Here is a 19,255-nt window from a genome sequence, read left to right as displayed (position 1 = left end):
GTTGACTTGTTACCATAGCGACGGTGACTGAGTCAACATCAAAGATGGCGACGTCCAAAACGCAAAACTGCACTAGAAGATTCGTTCAAGAATCAGAATCGTTCAAGTCTCGGTAAGTATGTTTGTTTATGAGTCAATGTTGAACTTACATGGAAAGCTATTTTAGGGGACGTTTAACATTTCACAGAAAGGCTTTTGTTTTCCTCCTCAACGAATTCCCAAATAATGTTATTATCCTTAGTTCGGTGCTATATATAACCTAATGTAGTGGTGTGCAGTGGTTCTGAAAATATAAGGCAAAAAAATAATAAAAAAAAAAATTAAAAAAAAAATAAAAAATAAAAAAATAATAATAAAATAAAATAATAATAATAATAATAATAATAATAATAATAATAATAATAATAATTTAATTTTAGTTTTCTTTATCAAATTTAAATTAATGTTCCAGTCACATTTTATTGGTTAAACAAACATTACTTACACTTACCAGACAAAGAAAAGTCATACATTTTATATTTTAAATATTATATTTTAAATAATATATATATTTTATTTATTTATTTAAATACATGAAAATATTCGAAACTTTTAACATTTTATTTATTTATTTATTTATTTTGGATCATCATCAAAGGTGTGAAAATTGGTCTCAGACACGGAGATTTAAACTAAACGAAGATTACTCTCTAAAAGCTCCCACAGATCATGTTTTCAGGCCATTTCAATTCTTATTTTGAGTAACAAGTGTGAGTTGTTTACTTTTTTCAAATTAGTCTTCCAGTTATATTATTCATTCGATCCCTAACACAAGAGGCGGGATTTAGCGCATGAACCAATCACAGACAAACATAACCAGTCACATCCAATCATATCGCGATGGAAGCGTTGCATCCACTCACGTGACTTATCCCCCATTCATTTATTTTACTGTATGGTTTAAAATCAATGGGATGTAGGATGAAATGTACAGTGTGCCCTCAGTAACTTTACCTATTGGTGTCGCTGTTGGACAGTGTTACTTTATAGAAATTTGTGACTTTTATACTTTTAATTTCTTATTTAGTAATGTTTGCGTTGTTTTGTTTAGTATTTTTGCAATACCGATTATATTCTCATCCGATATTTTTGAGGAGATACTGCCTCCCTTGCTGTATATTCTGTAATTTACGTAGGCTATAAAATACATAGTAATTTAAATAAATGCAAAATAATAATAATAATATTATAAAAACATTTTTTTTTAAGACACCGTGATTTGAAAAATAGCTAGTTTTATTTCCTTTTGGGAAGGATTTGAGTGTGTTTGGGCTGGAAATTCATAAGGGACCTGACAACCCTGCTACAATGCATGCCATGGGTAACTAAGAATATTTTTGTTTGTGATATTGCATCACACCACTAGTTGTCAGTACAAGTTCAAGGCAGCTGCTGTATCGCCCAGTGCAACATTAAAAAAAAACAAAAAAAAAAAAAAACAAGAAAAAAGGTAACATTTTGGTTGTCTCAATATATGCAAATGTAACATTTTGATAGTCTTAATACAGTATATGTAAACTGCATAACATTGATTCCTATGCATACATGTTTGAAATTTAATCTTCTGAAAATTTTACTAAATACAAATGTCCTGCATAAATGGACACATAATGTTAGATACAGTAAATAAATGTTACAGTGGTTTTTGGCAGCTCATGCGGCATCCTTGGCGTGTCTATAGGAAAACAACCCAAGACATGAGCCTTTTTCTCCCGTTGTTTGAGATGGGGTCAGAATCAATGTTCTTGCAGAACTTCTTGTACCTTCCTATTGAATCAGACACAGCGGATGAAGGCAGCGGCAGTGAAGATCGATCAGTCTGAGTCAGTAGGTAACAAACTTTCCCATCTGCAGAGAAACGTGTCTCTGAAATGAACTCAAGAATGATAGTAGGCGTCAATTAGCATGTTAAATTCTCAATTATGCACATCTGCAAATTTAGCAAAGGTTTGAACCTGTGTGAAATTCATTTCATGCATGAATGACAAACAACTCCGCTTTTCACAAGCTGTTAGATGCTAATGTTTGCCTTGTGGATTTACAGCGGATTTAATACAGTAGTGAATAGCATATAAGGCTACATTTCTATTGAGCTTTGAAGCCCTCCGGGGAAGCAGATATCTTTTTTTTTTACATTATTTATGAGTTTTTTGCCTTTATCGGATAGTGTAGAGAGACAGCAAAATTGATTTGCAAGGGAAGGAGAATAGGATTGGGATATAATGTATACTAAATCTGAACCAGCATCCATGTAAGCATTCCTGACAGCAGAGGGTAAAGCCTTATTTTCTGGGTTCTCAAAATGATACTATCTTTGATGCTGTCAGTAATATCTGGCCTTTATTACATGACCTGGTAGATCTAAATGTCACTGTCTGAGTGAATACTGTACATTCGACACTATTAGGTTTAGGCTTATTGTATAGTGCTTTTCACAGTAAATATAATTTCAAAGCAGTTTAAAAGATTAGATTACTATATTGTGTTAGGATTCATTGCCTTTGTTGTACAAACTTTAGGTCATATTGACAACCTTGCAGTGTTTTTATTAGGGAGATGCTACATCATTATCAGTGTCGTTTTAATATTATTAACATAATATTTATTTTCTATTTTGAATTAGTTTTTTATTTTTATATTTTTCAGTTTTTTTTCTTCAAAATAATATATTTTGCTTTATTTTTTAAAATTCATTTAAAGTAATTGTATTGCTTCAGATTAAGCTAATTTTTGTAGTTGCCAGTAAATCAATTCAAAATTTCCTCTGAGATTTGTTTTTTTCCCATCTAAAATTAGGATAAAAAGTCAGTTGACAAAGCCAGTTTCTTGAGGAGCCTTCTTCATAAGTGTAAGTAAACATTATTTGTTTGCCAATGAAGTGGTTGCATTTGAAATACTGTTGCTTTAAATGTTCCTCACACAGCTCTGGGGGGTGAATAATGGCATCCAGTAGTGAATCCATGCATTTTTATAAGAAAAAATTTCAAACACATTTCTCTCACTTCCGTTATCTGCCATCCCCGTTAGCCATTTCAGCGGATGTCGTAGTACGTCCACATTGCATGGTCAGTGATGACCGCAGTGAGAGAACAAAAAGAAAAAAAAGAAAAAGAAATTTGTCAGAGGATTTTGATATAAACCAAGTGGAGGCTGATTTTCCTTTGCTAAAGTAAGGAAACTTTGCTTCCTTTGCTCCATAAGCAATCTTGAGAGAGTAGCATATCTCAGAGACGAACGCACATGCTGTACATGCATTCTACAACATCCGCCGGAAAGGCTTCTGACTATAACAGATAAAGGAAGTGAAAGAAAGTGTTTATTACATTTGAAATATGGATATTTATTGTTAAAAAATGCATGCATTCACTACAGAACGCCTTTATTCACACCACGGAGCAATGTGCAGCAAGTTTTATTATGAATGCGCACGCTTTATTTGATGACTTGTGGACTCTTCAACTGTAACACCCTCTGACTGCAATGATAGAGATTGGAATAGCAGGACAATTTTTTATATATAACTTACTGGATTCGTCTGAACGAAGAAAACATGTACAGCTAAGGTGCTTCGAGGGTGAGTAAAACACAAGCTAATTTTCAATTTTGGGTAAACTAACCCTCTAAGGACCAGCAATTGACACAAGCAGAAGCAAGCATTCACATTATTTGTTTGCCAGTTAAGTGGATGCATTTGAAATAATGTTGCATTTACATAAAGATCATCCAATGTATCTACTATTAAATGTCTACTATTAAAAGACACTTTCAAAAATGCACATTCTATAAATCACACTGTAGGACTGCAAACCATATTCACACACTTCTGTATTTCAAACAGTGGAGCCTAGTGTAATACCAAGTTTAAAGGGGGTCACGACTGAAACTCTTACTCTTTCTTTTCTGCTTCATTGCACCAGTCCAACTCCATTTCCCTTCATACCAGCATTTATAATAATGACTGGCTCAGACGAGGTCTGTTTTTGTTTCTTGGCATGCAGGTGGGTGGCTATACATTCTCAAGGGTACAATTTATCCTGGCACACAAGGCTTTGGTTCTTCCCAGTGAGGTCATGTTGTTTTCTTAGATCTGAGAAAGTAATCTCCCTTTGTTTCTCTTCTATATGCAATTCTATTCGATCATGTGGAAAACTGGGCTCAGAAGTGACAGCTACGGGGAATAGATGCAAATAACAGTCTTGAATCATTCGAGTTTTTCAGGCATTCTGTCACTGCGGTTACTCCTTGCCTTTCCAACAGGTCCCATGATGTGTGTGTGTCATTAGGACTGCCTATTAAACATGTCATCACAATGGCACCACTAGAGCAGCCTGTCTCTTTGGTTATCACTGAAGCATATCCACACTAAGACTGTGTGAAGGGGTCCCTCAGCTCAGCGAACACTACTGACTGCATCATATTCAGCTGCCATTAGCATTAGTCTCCAAAGACACAGGCTGCCGATGCCGTTTACAAAGAACACATATTAATTTTAAATAATTACTAATCTGTTTATTTTATTTTGTGTGCTAAAACTGTGTGGGTGAATTGAATCAATCAAATGCAGCTAACTCATACTGACTCTGGATGTTTTTGGTATCAAGTCAAACGCTATTTAAAACATCATCTGTACACATTTAGGTCTTTCGGCAAGGAAAACATCTAGTAGTCCAATGGAGTGCTTTAATGCACCATATTTTAAGTGAAGGGGAGAATAAATATTTTCCCCAGAGACTCCATGGATCATGAAAGTAGTTTGTTCTGGCTAAGCACTTTAATTAATTAATGATTAATTAGTGTTGATTTAACACTAAATTGAATCCAGATTTGGAAGTGAGGCCCTCTCATTGATTTTTATAACTCCTGGCCTTCATTGTGTGTGTGTGTGTGTGTGTGTGTGAGAGAGAGAGAAAGAGAGAAAGGGAGGGACAAAACAGGGAAGTGTTTTATTTATTATGTGAAAACTGTCTATATTAGGCAATTTAGCAGTTAAGTTTGTAAATATAATTCAGATAATCAGTTTATGAGAAGATCTTACATTACAGTATAATTGGTAATTAAATACGTATCATAGACATTTTATGCTAATTCTATCATTCGTTAAGAGGCCACACCTGTGTTGTCAAAACAAACCAAGAGTATATACTAATTTTATGTTTGGAATGAACATATATATATTTTATAAAAAATATTTATTATTAAAAAAAAATCCAAAAAATTAGTATTCTAGGGGCATTTCATATTTCTCAAAACAATATTTACATTTAAATGATGGATATATGAAAAAAAAAAAAAAAACATTTCATACCATTTTTGAATTAATTCAGTACGAGTAAAAAAAATATATAACTAATGTGCCATCTTGTGTTCATAAAAAAAAAAAAGTCAGTGTTACACTAGATGCCTGTATCTAGGTCTATTTTGCAATTTTTTTTTTACAACATAAATTACACCTTACAGTGTTAAAGATGCTGTGCATTTTACTAATTTGCTAACAGGTTGGCAAATAACAACTCTCCAAATTGTCAAATTGCAGTAGTTTTAGTCCTCAGTTAGCAACTTAAAAATTCATGTTTAAAGTATGAAATGCATGAAACAAAAATATGAAAATCTGTTCAAGTAATGTTCAGTATAGGCATTATATTATACATAAATCATGAAACATCATTAGACAGTTCCCGAGGGAACCCATGGCTTAAAACCCCTATTTTTTTTTTTTTTTTGTAGGTTTTAATACTGAAAACTGAACTGCTTTATAAAACACATGCAGTTTTGCTCAGAGCCTGGCTTATTATAACTTGGAAGTCCAGCAAATCAACAGTTAGCCAAGGGTCTCAGCGTCTGAAGTCCCGTATGATTTGGGGAAGTGTGTGCGTGCGCGTGTACCTATGTAATTACACTCTTTGAAACTTCAAAACATCTTGTTATATGTGGTGTAAGAAGGGTAATATATAAATAAAAAACAAGCCTTGCAATTAAATGTTACTTCCTCAAGTTATTTTTGGAGGACATGAGAGGGAAATGCAAATTGTGTTTATGAGTCCCGCAATTGTATTTTTTTTTAATCCAGTTATCCCCTTGAGGATAAGTACTGAAAGTAAGATGACAGTGTGCTGGCAGCTATTAGAGTTTCATCCTGAGAATTCCTCTCTGCTGTGTGACACCACATACTGTGACAGAATTAAACCGTAATGAGTTAATATCTTCGTGGGTTTTACTGAGGTTATGAATCACCTGCATCGTAATGCTCCATGCAACGTCCATGTCTGAACCAGGTGCGACTTGATTAAGGGATGTGAGATAAACCTCTTGAACCCTATTTGACATTAAGGGCCATTCACACTGACAGGTGCTGTACAGCTACTCAACTGTGGTATCACATGAGCTCAACCTTCTGCTTCCATTGGTACAGTAGTTACTACATGTAATTGCCCATTTATGTACAATTTAATACTCATTGCAAATAAACAACTTTTGGTTGCTTTACCATAGCAAACCACTGTTCCTTTTTTTTTTTTTAGGCGGTTTAGCATTCAACTATTACTGATGTTTAATTATCTGCACTTTCATTGGTTGGTGTATTGCTACTACTATTAGAGCGACAACCACCAACACTTTCTCCACACACATCAACATTTTTTTTCTCTCTATAAGATTCTTTAAACAAAAGAATGACCAAAATCGAACGTCACCAAATGATGACCTAAAACTAATGTAAAATTATTGAGTCTTGACTTTTTGCACTTATATTTGTCTCAAATTATTATAATAACTCATTATAATAACATTAATATGAATAATAATATATCTATACAATAATACATCTTCCAGTAAATTATGTAAATGACGACAAAATGACAATATCCCTTTTAAAAGATGCATTCTCTAAAAAATAATATTTCACGCAGTCTTGCATGTATTATTTATTTATTTATAAAAACAGCTCCAGAGAAGACAAATGGTTTGACACTGTAAACTTGCATCACACCTCATTTAAGCTTCCCATCATCAGTGGAAACATCAGCTTAACCTGCATGTGTTGATGTGTCCACTCGCTCGGTCACCTTTGTCTTCTGTCTGTTCAACTACCTTCAAAATCCATCCTTTTGAAGTACACTGGGCCAGCAAATAGAGAAAGACACTGAGGGAATGGGGAGAGGGAGTTGCTTAAAGGCATTAGCGAAGGGGAAGAAAGGATGGAGTGGTGGCCACTAATGTCCTTCGACAGCTAAAGAGGAATTACTGCCAGCTTGAATTTTCTCAGTTGTAATGCTGCTGTTGGTTCTGATTTGATGCCAAATACCCTCTTTTCATATTTGCTCGGAGCTACTAATTCAGCTGAGCGTCAACAACAGCACTGCCATCATCACTATAATGTCTAGCTGTGCAGCACCATGTGCTTACGTTTGTGTGGCACGTGATAAATGGACTTACTGTGGATTATAAATCATTATAAACGCATACAAATAATAATTTCTCTATTAAATCGATTTCCAAAAAAATAAACCGCACAGCGTGTGGATTAGCAAACATTTTTAATGTTTTGATCACTATGCTCAACCAATTCATTTTGTTAATTGAGATTTTAGTATAGTATTAGCACATCTGAAGTAAACATTTTTTTTTTGCTCTTAACAAAAAGGCTTCTTAGGTGGCATTAAAGACGTCAGATGGTGAGATAAATTAGTTGAGCTTACAAGCACTAATTAAATGTTTTTGACAACCAATAAAACAAACAAACAAACAAAGTTTTAATGAAGTAAAATTCCAATAAATGTGTATTAGAAGATTCAAGGCAGGGTTGACATTATTGTCTATGATGACAGCTAATTTAGATTACATCCTTTAAGGAAATCTTTGCTTCCAAGAAAAATGTCATGGACGTTATCATCCTAGTTCTATTTTTTTGAAGTTAAATAAATATGTTAGGTCCGATATTGGAACGAATTTAATTGGATCGGTGGTAGCCGAGTTGGTTTTAATAAAGAAGATTATAAACCCCTTCCACGACCTACCCAAAATAAAAGGGGAAAAAAAATCTAATATTTGAATATTCCTTCACAGATTTCAACAGGAAAGAAAGCGAGTGATAAGGAGAGAGAGAAAAAAAAAAAGAATGAAGGGGACAAAAATAGGACACAATCTGCTGAGGCGCGCACAACGGCCTCAAGAGAGGTATCATACATTACAATAACAAATAACAGCCACACACACACGCACAGATAAACGCATTAACACACTCACGTATGCTTTTATTCCTTCAGGATACAATCCTCAATTTACAATTAAAAATGAAAACTGGTCATATAAGCAAGAAAACGTTTCATTTGACTTCAATTGATGCACACACGCTCATAGACAGTGGTTAATAGTTTAGTTTATTTATCTTAGGTTACACATGCAGTGTGTTACAGTCAAACTGCAGTTGAATTCATACACTGAGCCCCAGAAGAATGGTGGCTTTTTTCTTCCACGACATGACCTTATTTAATCAGGAAGCTGAAAAATAGTAAGAAGGAAAAAGAGAAGAGTGTCACCGATTAAATGTTCGCTTACTGGAAGTGACATCATCATCTAATCATTATGAGAAGATTTCTTTAGACTGAAAAAGGTCATTCACTGGAGTCTACAATTACCAAGCAACCACAGTCACTGTACATTTAAATGCATTTTATTTGATTCAATTTGATGTAAATGAACACTACATCAAGTAAAAGGAATGTTCCAGTTAGAATATATCTCTGTGCTTTTAAAGGAATCTGTTATGTAAACAAAATATTCTTGTTTACTTCTATTCACTGACTCATTTTTCATTCAGTGAAGCATGTGAAGACTTTGATAGCTTTTCTTTCCTCCAAACACACTTGACTATATAGCAAAATATCCTTGATTCGACTTGCTTAACAAACTAAGTTAAAGGGATATTTCACCCAAAGATAAAAATTAGATTTTTATCTGCTTACCCCCAGGGCATCCAAGATGTAGGTGACTTTATTTCTTCAGTAGAAAAAAAAATACACAAATATTTTTAACCCAAACCATTGCATTATGTCAGTGTTATAATGAAAGTGGATGGGAATTATGGCTAAAACATAAAATAATAATAATAATAATAATTTTGGGTGAACTATCCCTTTTACTTAAGTAAAAAAAGAAAAGAAAAGATGCTTAAACAATATTTGTTGAAATTTGATTGTTGAGGATAACCCCTTGAGATGATACATCTCGTTTACAAGGGGGTCCTCAAACTACCTGTTAAACTTCTTGGTACGCATATATATATATATATATATATATATATATATAAAACCAAATTAAACCCTGTGTCTTGTGACGATACGAGTAAAGACACAAAACAATCGGTTTGTGCAAGAAACTGAGCAGTATTCATGTTTTTTTTTTTTACCTCTGTTAGAACTCTTCTATGTACGTCCCTCCTGAGCAACTTCTCTTGAGTGTGTACCTTTTTTTATGTTTTAGATGTAATTCCCATCCACTTTCTTTAGAAGACTGACAGTCTGCAATGGGTTAAAAAAGGTTTTTTTTTTTTTCTACTGAACAAATAAAGTTACATCTATCTTGGATCCTTGATTCGACTTTAAGCAGGTCGAATCAAGGATATTTTGCTTTATTTAAAAAATAAATACATAAATTAATTAAATATAAAAATGAATGAAAGTATAAATTAAAAAGATTAAAAATAAATACATAAAGGAAAAAAGTAATTTAAAATATAATTCTGGATTACATTTTATTTCAAATTAACTATTTTTGTTTTATCACATCATCTACTTTTTTATTTTCCTTTTATTACATTTATTTATTTATTTTTAATTTCTGCAGGTTTGGTCCTCCATAGTGATGCATTTAAATCTATCTTAAAATTATTTTACAAGTGCAACAAGAGTGAGTTTGAACAGTAATAGATCTTACCTTAAAGGTAAATCTTACCTGTAAGGATAACCATGATATTTTGATCTGAAGATGGACAGAAGAAAGCTAAAGAAGAACACCACTAAACCAAGTCCAACAAGGCAGATAACTGTAAAAAACAGAGCAAACAAAAGCACAGTGAGTGTCACTCTCTTAATGAGCTAACTAATGCTTACATTGATGCAACTTAATTAGTATGCTGCAATGGTATTCTATAATGGGATTAAGCCGTTGGTGAAAATCACTTTTCATGAACTTTGATCTAAGAGCTAATCCCAAACAGCCATCTTAAATTAAGCCATTACTAATGAATGAAACAATAATCACTACTTAAATGCTTATACAACATGCTGAGTAAGATGTTTTGTCCCTCAGATGAGATAGTGCCCAAAATTTGATAACGTGTTGAATCACATTATAAGGTGATTTTAAAGATTAGTCAATGAAGCCATAAACATTGCACTATTGAGGAGAGATAGAGAGATAGAGAGATAGAGAGAGAGAGAGAGAGAGAGAGAGAGAGAGAGAGAGAGAGAGAGAAGAAAACATCTGATTTCATCAAGGGAAATAAAATAAATCATCTATAATACTGCATGCTGCCACATGGTAAAGTCACTTTCATGTATGCACTGCTATGACAAATGCAATAATTAATGCATCCAAGAAAGTCAGGAAATCGCATCTTCAGTCTTTTTTAAGATTGTGATGAATTACTCTGATTGGTCATTAAATCATGTTTTTAAACATCTGGTTGTAAAATCATGACCTACATTTATTAAGTTTATAAAATCGAATTGACGTTGTATTTGTTTAATGGATTCATAGAAACTCAACAAATCTATTTTCCAATTACTTTAAAGAGCCATCTTATCAAAAACGGTTTAAGTTGAGGTGGCTAAATAGTTCTCAATGGTATAATGTGCATAGGTTGGACAAAATATTGTGAACACCCTTTATTACTGGGTTAATATGAAAAAAAAAAGTGTTGCGGTTTTTTTTTTTTTCTGTTAACACTTATTTTTGGAACACAGATTCACAATTAAAAGAGATATTTCACCCAAAAGATGTCGTTTCAAACCTTTGGAGTTGCTTTCTTATGTCTTATGAAGATATTTTGAAGATTTGCAGGTACTGTAATCAAAATGAAGTCAATGGCAACCACCAACTGTTTGATTACCAGCATTCTTTAAAAATATCTTCCATGTTCAACAAGCAACTCAAACAGTTTTAGAACAACATGAGGGTGAGTAAATGATGACATAATTTTCATTTTTCAGTGAATCCTTTTAAACTAAGGGTTTTCCATCAATAAACTCCCAATTTGCTGCTTATTAATAGTTTGTAAGGTACTGTAGATAAATGTGAAGCAGGATTAACAGATCTAGATTACAGTCATGGAGAAAAAGGCATTAATATGTGCTTTATATGTACTTATAAACAGCCAATATACAGTAGTAATGAATGCTAATAAGCAGCTAGTTAAAAGTGCATTATGTTCCCTAAGTCAAAGTGTTAATTTATTTATTTATTTATTTTCTTATTTTTGTCTTATCCCCGGTTTCATACACAAGGCTTAAGATTAGTCACAGACTAAAATGCATGTCTGGGCTATTTAAACTGCAATAAACTTGCACAGAGTGATCGTAAAATATTATATTAATGTTATTAACCTAGAGTAAGCCCTGTCTGTGAAACTGGGCCTCTCCAGGTTGTATATCAGTGTAGTATAAGCTATGTTCAGGACTGTAGTACAAACTGTAGTCGAAATGGGTGACTTGACAGAGTCAGACACCAATGCTAAAATGCAAAAAAGATGGTCTCATGATCATAGAAACCAAACAGTTTAAACACCAAGATAAACAGGCCAGATAAATCACCTGACTTAAATTTGATCATACCACCAACTACATTTTTGGAGAGAAGAGTAAAAAGCAAATTCCTTCCTCCAACATCTTTAATGAAACTGGCAGATGTTCTGTTAGACAACTTTTAACAGGAGAATTTTCAGAGGTTGTACATTAAGCTGTATTTAAGGCACCTGGTGGTAAGACCTTAAAATCATTTCCCAGGTGTTTACATTATTTTGTAGATCTTTTGTTCTGGGTATAGAGAAGAAAGTTCTGGGTTCTTTAAAAGCACAATATGGTTTCCTAAAGGCTGTGTGTATGTGCGTGGGAGAAGTCAGTGTGTAACTAGTAAACATATTAAAGAGTGAGGCAGTGGCAGCTGCTGTTTAGCTGAATGAGAAGCTAATCAGAGCTTAATCAAAGTGTGTTAACCTCCTCAAAAGAGGGGCACCTCCAATTACACCACACCGCCAGCACTGTTCCTCTCCAGATTAGTCATCCAGAAACACCCTCTTATCCTGGGATCACACCCTCAGAATACACACACACTGAGCTTTTAATTTAAAGTTTCAGTATTGAACTTCCCCGAAGACTTGTGTGGCGAGTGGGGCGGGGCCGAGAGGCGTGGGAACGAGGAGTGAGGCCAGGTGTAGTGATTGGAGATGAGCTACACCTGAGCCCCACCGCTAGTATCGAGTCCCACGTAGGAGATGGAAGGATATAAAACTGGAGCGACGACCGTGAAGGACGAGAGAGGACCAGGCCTGGGATATTATTTTATGTTTTGGCTTTTATTTGTGCGCGTCAGTCGCCGTGAGGGGCTGACGCGCCGTTTTGTATTTACTTTTGATTATTAAAATGAGTTTTTGATTGTGCGCTGGTTCCCGCCTCCTTCTTCCCGATGAATATGGAGATTTGAATCGTTACAGTGGTGCCGAAGCCCGGGAGAAGGAGGGACGCGCTGCTGAAGATCCCTCGCCGCTGTGGTGAATCCGCGGTGCCCTCGAGCTGGCGAGGTGTGTGCCGCCATGGACGCTCGAGGCGGTGGGCTGGAGCGAGTTGCCGGGGACGGGCGAGCTCACTGCCGACCGCCCACGACAAGGAGGGGCGGCTGCCGTCCGTGAGGGAGCGGAGGAGGCGGCGCCGTTCGCCAGGGGGCCGGAGCCTGCCGCCTCCGTGACAGAATCCGGAGGGGCAGGGAACGGGGGACTCCTGCCGCTGCCCAAAATCGGAGGAGCCGTCGCCGTCCACCGGGCGGCGGAGGAGTGTCGTGCCGTCCGCCGAGGGCCGTCCAGTGCCACCGCCGGGCACCGCGGAGGAGATCACCCAGCCGGTGGAGGGCCGAGCAGCAGTGCGTCTGGGAACCGGATTTTTTTTTTTTTTTTTTTCTCTCTCCCCTCTCTCGTCCCTGTCGCTCCTCCTTCCATCTCCTTTTCTCTCGCCTCGTCTGTCCTACCCCCAGGTTCCCGCAGGTCCCCGTGAGCGGTCTCCCCCGGAGGGAAGGGGGGGGGGGGGAGTAGAGCGCAGTCTCGGGAGTACCCCCCGGCCTGCGAGGGGCGATGGGGGTATGTGGCGAGTGGGGCGGGGCCGAGAGGCGTGGGAACGAGGAGTGAGGCCAGGTGTAGTGATTGGAGATGAGCTACACCTGAGCCCCACCGCTAGTATCGAGTCCCACGTAGGAGATGGAAGGATATAAAACTGGAGCGACGACCGTGAAGGACGAGAGAGGACCAGGCCTGGGATATTATTTTATGTTTTGGCTTTTATTTGTGCGCGTCAGTCGCCGTGAGGGGCTGACGCGCCGTTTTGTATTTACTTTTGATTATTAAAATGAGTTTTTGATTGTGCGCTGGTTCCCGCCTCCTTCTTCCCGATGAATATGGAGATTTGAATCGTTACAACTTGTTTTCAAGGCTTCATGCGACAACGTTTACTGTGAGACCCTGATGTTCTCGAGCCTATTATCGTTTCCCTGACACATTACACAAGTCTTCCCAGAAGACACAACGTAGTAGCCGCAAAAGGACTGTATGAAAAAGACGAACATGACTAACTGAGATGTGACATTTAAAAGCTGCTAAACATTTATTTTCAGGGCCGTCTGTGTCGAAGGTTAACTAATGTGACGTTGCGGAATAATGGTGCACTGGTGCAATCACATTTGCCCGACTTTCCTACAACTGCATGGAGCAGCTTGCCGTAAATGTTTTGGTGGGGGGAAGTGGGGTTAGAAAAGTGTTGCTTACTCTGACAATCTTCATTTAGCATCTTCCTATTTTAAATGTTTCGAGTCAGTGTGTTTCCATGACGACCGCTGGGTTTGATCAACCACTCACTGTGCAAGTATTCTTATTCTGCATAGTAGCAATTAACAGTTTAAGTCACATTTTAGAGGTTTATTTTGCAGCCTGTGCAAATGTACATAATGTTTTAGATGTAAAAGATCCACAATTATATTATAGAAATAAATCACCCTAAAAATAAAATTGTTTCTTTTTCTTTTGGCCATACGATGAAAGTCAGTGGGAACCAACCGTGGTTTTTAGACCCCAAAATATCTAAAATGTTTCACAGAAGAAAGACACACAGGTTTGGAGTGACATAAGGGTGAATGAATACTGATATAACGTACATTTTTGGATGAAATGTGCATCACTAATTAAAATACTAAATAAAAGGCCTCATATTGGAAGTCGTTATCTACATTTCTTCAACTTGTCTTTCATAAAAGCCAAGGTCAATGAAAAAGGCTGGTGACCACTGGTTTAAATGAATGCTCCATGAAAAATACTATTTACACATGTACACTGGGTTTTAGTTGTTGAGGTATATTATCCTTATTTATCATCATAACATGCAGTTTATTACATTGCAGCTTTAACACATACCAAACATCTGGACCACCTATGTGCTGCAAATCCACTGGCCTCCTGTTGTGAACTTTTACCTTGTTTTTATCCTTTTAATCTTCGCTAGCTTTTGCACTTGTTTTAACTAGTGAGTGTTTTATTTTCTCCCTAATGGCACAGCATACAATAGTTTGCCTTTGGCTATGCATTAAATATAATTTTTATGATGATGAGCCTATAAGAAACTCCATCTGCTTTCTTTACAAATGTGTTTAATGCTGTATAATGGACTATTCCCCTCTGAACTGTGTGTCTCAAATGTATTAACGTTCTTTGTGAATGCATGTTAAAGAATATTCCGAGTTAAATTTTAGAGACAGCATTTGCAGCATGAAAAAAAAATAATGTTGGCTCAATAATATTGTTGTAAACAGTAAGTTATTGACAGAAATGCACTTAAAAGTCTATATACTGTCTTCCACTGACTTCTAGTGTATAATTGCTATCTGCTGTTTGAAACAATGGCGAGAGTTTTGGGTGGTGCCGAGAGTTGAGGAAGATGGAGTAATGGGGTGGGAGTAGAGTGCAGTCTCGGGAGTAGCCCCCGGCCTGCAAGGGGCAATGGGGGTCGACCGCGAGGAGCTGTCGTGCTGTTTTGTGTTTATTTTGTTATTAAAGTTTGATTTAAATGTCCGCCGGTTCCCGCCTCCTCCTTCCCGTCTTACAATCTGCGTTACACTGAGTAAAATAAAAACAGAAAATGTAGTTGTCGGAAGGCAGTTAATAGGATTTTTTTGTATATAGGTTGAGTTTTCTAACCCTGTTGGAAAAAAGTCAATATCTATTACAGTCTCACAGTGTTCCATTACTCAAGCATTTTACAGTGTTATGACTGGTGCAAACAAATAGCAAGTTTTTTTGTTTTTCTTCCGTTAGGTAAGGACCTGCAAAGAAGCAGTCAGCCTTGTGATCCATCAGTGCAATGTGTTGTTTGTCCTTTAAATATCTCCAGTCACAAAGCCTCACCATTTTCTATTAGCAAATGCTTTTGTAGAGGCATAAATAGTAAGATTAATCAAAACATCTACTTTACATAGTGTAAATAAATAAATAAATAAATAAATAAATAAATAAATAAATAAATAAATAAATAAAACCCTGACAGTGTCTGTTCTGGAAGTTACCAAGGATATTAAAATGGAGATACTAACCAATAACTAGTTAGGTTTAAGCTAAAATAGACTTCAGCAATGGTAAATTTGGAGATTTTGTATACTTCTGTATTTCAATAAAAATGCATTGGTAAAAATATTGACTTTAGATTTTAACTTATATAATTGCAAAAACTGTAAAAAAAACGAACAAACAAACAAACAAAAAAAAGTTCAGACAATCCCCTGTGGCAAAAATCTAGTGAACACACAATGTTTTCATATTTCCACATGAAAATTTGCTTTACAGCAAAATCATTAAAATAATATATACAGTATACTGTTGAAATGTGGGAGTAACTTTTTATTTAATTGTTTGTTTTGTATGTATTAATACTTTCAGTATGAAATAAATAGTTCAAGAGTGAAAGTAAAGACACTTAAATAAATAATTTATATTTCTATCATAAATTATCTTTCTTTGTCGCTTTCTCTTTCTCTGTAGTCTATATAGTCATAGCAGTTAATTATAAACATAAAAACTTTCTTGGCTTCTCACACAAACACACACACACACACACACACACTTTAGTGTAGGCATTGTCCTTAAATATAACGTGAGTACTAGTTTTTGACTGATAAAATAAAATAAAAATAATAAAGTTAGGATTTATTTGTCTAGTTACTGCCCCTGAAACCCACAGTTTATTCCAACAGAACCCAAGACATAAAGTAAAAGCCTTAAATTAAAAAAGTACACAAGACAGAAGTGAACAGATTCATTCAGACACTCATCTCCTTATGAGTAAGTTTATCTCTCTGACACATGCTCAAAAGCACAAGCATATATATGCATGCCCATGTATGACACACACGCATGTATCTCATCAGTCAGAACTTATTACTTTAACCCCATCGCATAAATTAATCAGTGTGCCTGTTTCATGTACCTCCACAGAGGGTCAGCCAGCAGTGCCTACAGAGCAAACATCTGCCTCAGCTGCAGGGTCTTCCTCCTCCTCTCACACCTCAAGGGAAGCGCTTCAAGATGGGCACGCAAACCTCCTCTTTTCCCCCTCTCTCTACACATAATCTATTCATCCTTCAGTCTCTTTCTCTGTAATATGACCTCTCGCCACTCTGAAAGTTTCTGAGACTGACTGATGAGATTATAATAATGTAGATTCATATATGCATAATGGTCAATTAACAGTGACAGGTGTAGGAAAAGCCCAGTGCTGGTGAGACGAGGTGCCACAACCGGTTTAATTATCCGCTGTGCTAATGTGACCTCTGACCCCCGAGCCACGGCCCTAGTGTGGCAGATGATGGCCACAGCAAATTTGGGTGGCGTAGGGGAAAATGTGAGACACAACCTCTGGAGAGAGGATGTCAAGAAGGTGTATGTCGCAAAAACACCCGCTAATGTGAGCTTTATGAAGGATATGAATCATTTTAAAACATCCACCTGTCTAGATCAAGCTTAATCTTATATATAAAAACATCTTATTATGAAACCCTAGATTTGCATTTCCTGGAGGAAATACCAGAGCTTACTTTAGGATTTAGACTTTGGTTCTGTATAAATGAAATGCCACATCAGATCTGCTTTAAACATGGTGAATGCATTCAAATCATATAATGTCTCACCTCCTTTGAGTACAAAGACAGCTATATATTAGGGGTGTGAATTTTTGGTTTGCCACATATTATGACTCATAATTCACTAGGTTTTGATAAAATTATTATATATATATATATATATATATATATATATATATATATATATTCAGAATGATCTTATTCACAACTATTCAATAATGCAATCCAAATAGCCACACAGCTGTTTGAAAAAAGGTTCAAAGGGAATTACAAACCAAAACTGTTTCATTTTAATTAGCGAAATTAACCAGCAATCCTACATCATTTTAAGAAGAATACACGCTAAGATATAATTATATTCACTATTTGCATAGGTTCAATTAGGTAACTCTGCTCAACAAACAGATTCATTCTAAATCAGCATTAAATCCATTTCCAGCTCAATTAAAACTGGTCTGTGTGTTTTGAGTGCTATTTAGCAGGAGTTAATAACACAAGTAAGGTTAAAAACAATGTGTGCACCACATTTAAATGGAAGTACGTATCCATGACTGCTGTAGCTCCTGCCTCACAAACCCACACAAACACAAATTGCAATTACCACAATTATACACTTATGCTGACACACACATACAGTAATTATAAGCATTTGTCTCGCAGTGTATTGCACAAAGAGCTCACGTCTTTTTTCCGAGCAGTCTAAAATCAGAAACAAAAAGCACTCCCCTTGTTTGTCATGGAGGTGAGTTTGAAACCAAGCCAAAAATAACTCAGCATTTACATAACTCAGCATTTACATATTACCCATAATTCTTACTATTAGCATATCAAAGCTGAGGATGACTCTTTGAGGGTGGGACGGAGGCCATCACATTAAGTGGTCTCCACAGCTAATGCAGTGATAATACATGGAAAGCTAGTCATCTATCAGAGTCAGGAAGAGATGCTTGTCTTTATGGGAACCCCTGAGAAGCACTTCAGTAAGGGGAAAGGGAACGAGTTTTGATGTGAGAAGCACAGATGGAAAAAAAGACAGTCATGTAACGCATTGTAAGTGGGACATAGATTTGAGCAGGAGGTGATACCAGGACACACACACACACATACTGGATGCAAAACACATACTCATGCTCACAGTTATCAGCAGCCAAACACACACTTGAAAACACAACACAATAAAACACACAATATCAATATGCAAAAAGGGAAAGTATGCTGCTTTGATGCTTTTATGCCTCTTAAAGAACACTGAAACCATGACTTTGAAAAGCATACATCTAACGGATGCTTTTTCAGCATATTTAAAATGCTCTTTTTGACAGAACCATAGAAATAAACTAGATTTCTTTTACACTGTGTGAGTGGTCCTTGCCCTTGGAAGACTCAAAGCTGTGGTTGTGGGTGGCAGGCCATTTACTGGGTGTTTATTTAACTGTGCACTTTTAGCCCTATCGACTTCAAGAAAACAAACTCTCTTAAAAACACTGTTCACACTCTTACTAGTTTGTTTAATTTGATGTCCAGCAGTGGACATATAATTTCCTTCTCAGTGTCATTTGTACCACATCTCAACTGATATTCTGTGGTGGAAAAGTGAGGAGTGGAAATAATTTTCTTATTTCTGGAATAAAAAGGCCAACTCCTTTGTCTTGCTAATTTTACACTTGAAGTAAAGGTTTAGCATAATTTTAAAGTGACCAAAAAAAGAAAAGAAAAGAAAAAGTGATACTGTAAAAAAATAATGATAATAATGATAATGATAATATATATATATATATATATATATATATATATATATATATATATATATATGAAATAATATAATATGCTGACTTGC

At 36.0% G+C, this 19,255-nt stretch overlaps 1 protein-coding gene and 1 long non-coding RNA gene across 3 annotated transcripts in view; one reads left to right on the top strand and one right to left on the bottom strand.

Annotated features, from left to right (window-relative positions):
- The first annotated feature begins 25 nt into the window (after positions 1-25).
- On the top strand, positions 26-17,486 carry LOC113044157 (uncharacterized). 2 transcript variants are annotated; one of them, XR_003275853.1, is made up of 5 exons: positions 26-112; positions 1,692-1,870; positions 2,836-2,887; positions 8,101-8,211; positions 16,775-17,486. It is a non-coding gene; the product is annotated as an uncharacterized LOC113044157 (long non-coding RNA). The 2 variants fall into 2 exon arrangements; XR_003275852.1 differs by lacking the exon at positions 16,775-17,486 and having other exon boundaries at positions 1,692-1,866; positions 8,101-8,138.
- The window catches only part of LOC113044156 (tumor suppressor candidate 3-like), a 70,399-nt gene continuing 59,411 nt past the window's right edge, over positions 8,268-19,255 (bottom strand). Inside the window, exons 9-10 of the mRNA XM_026203818.1 lie at positions 9,988-10,078; positions 8,268-8,535 (exon numbers count right to left, since the gene is read on the bottom strand). Coding sequence (XP_026059603.1) covers positions 8,520-8,535; positions 9,988-10,078 — 107 coding nt within the window. The 3' untranslated portion in view covers positions 8,268-8,519. The remainder of the gene's footprint in view (positions 8,536-9,987; positions 10,079-19,255) is intronic.

The sequence above is a fragment of the Carassius auratus genome, chromosome 26 (assembly GCF_003368295.1).
Source record: "Carassius auratus strain Wakin chromosome 26, ASM336829v1, whole genome shotgun sequence".
In the NCBI taxonomy this organism is placed as follows: Eukaryota; Metazoa; Chordata; class Actinopteri; order Cypriniformes; family Cyprinidae; genus Carassius; species Carassius auratus.
The sequence above is the reverse complement of the archived record's forward strand: the minus strand, read 5'-3'. Positions and strand labels throughout refer to the sequence as shown.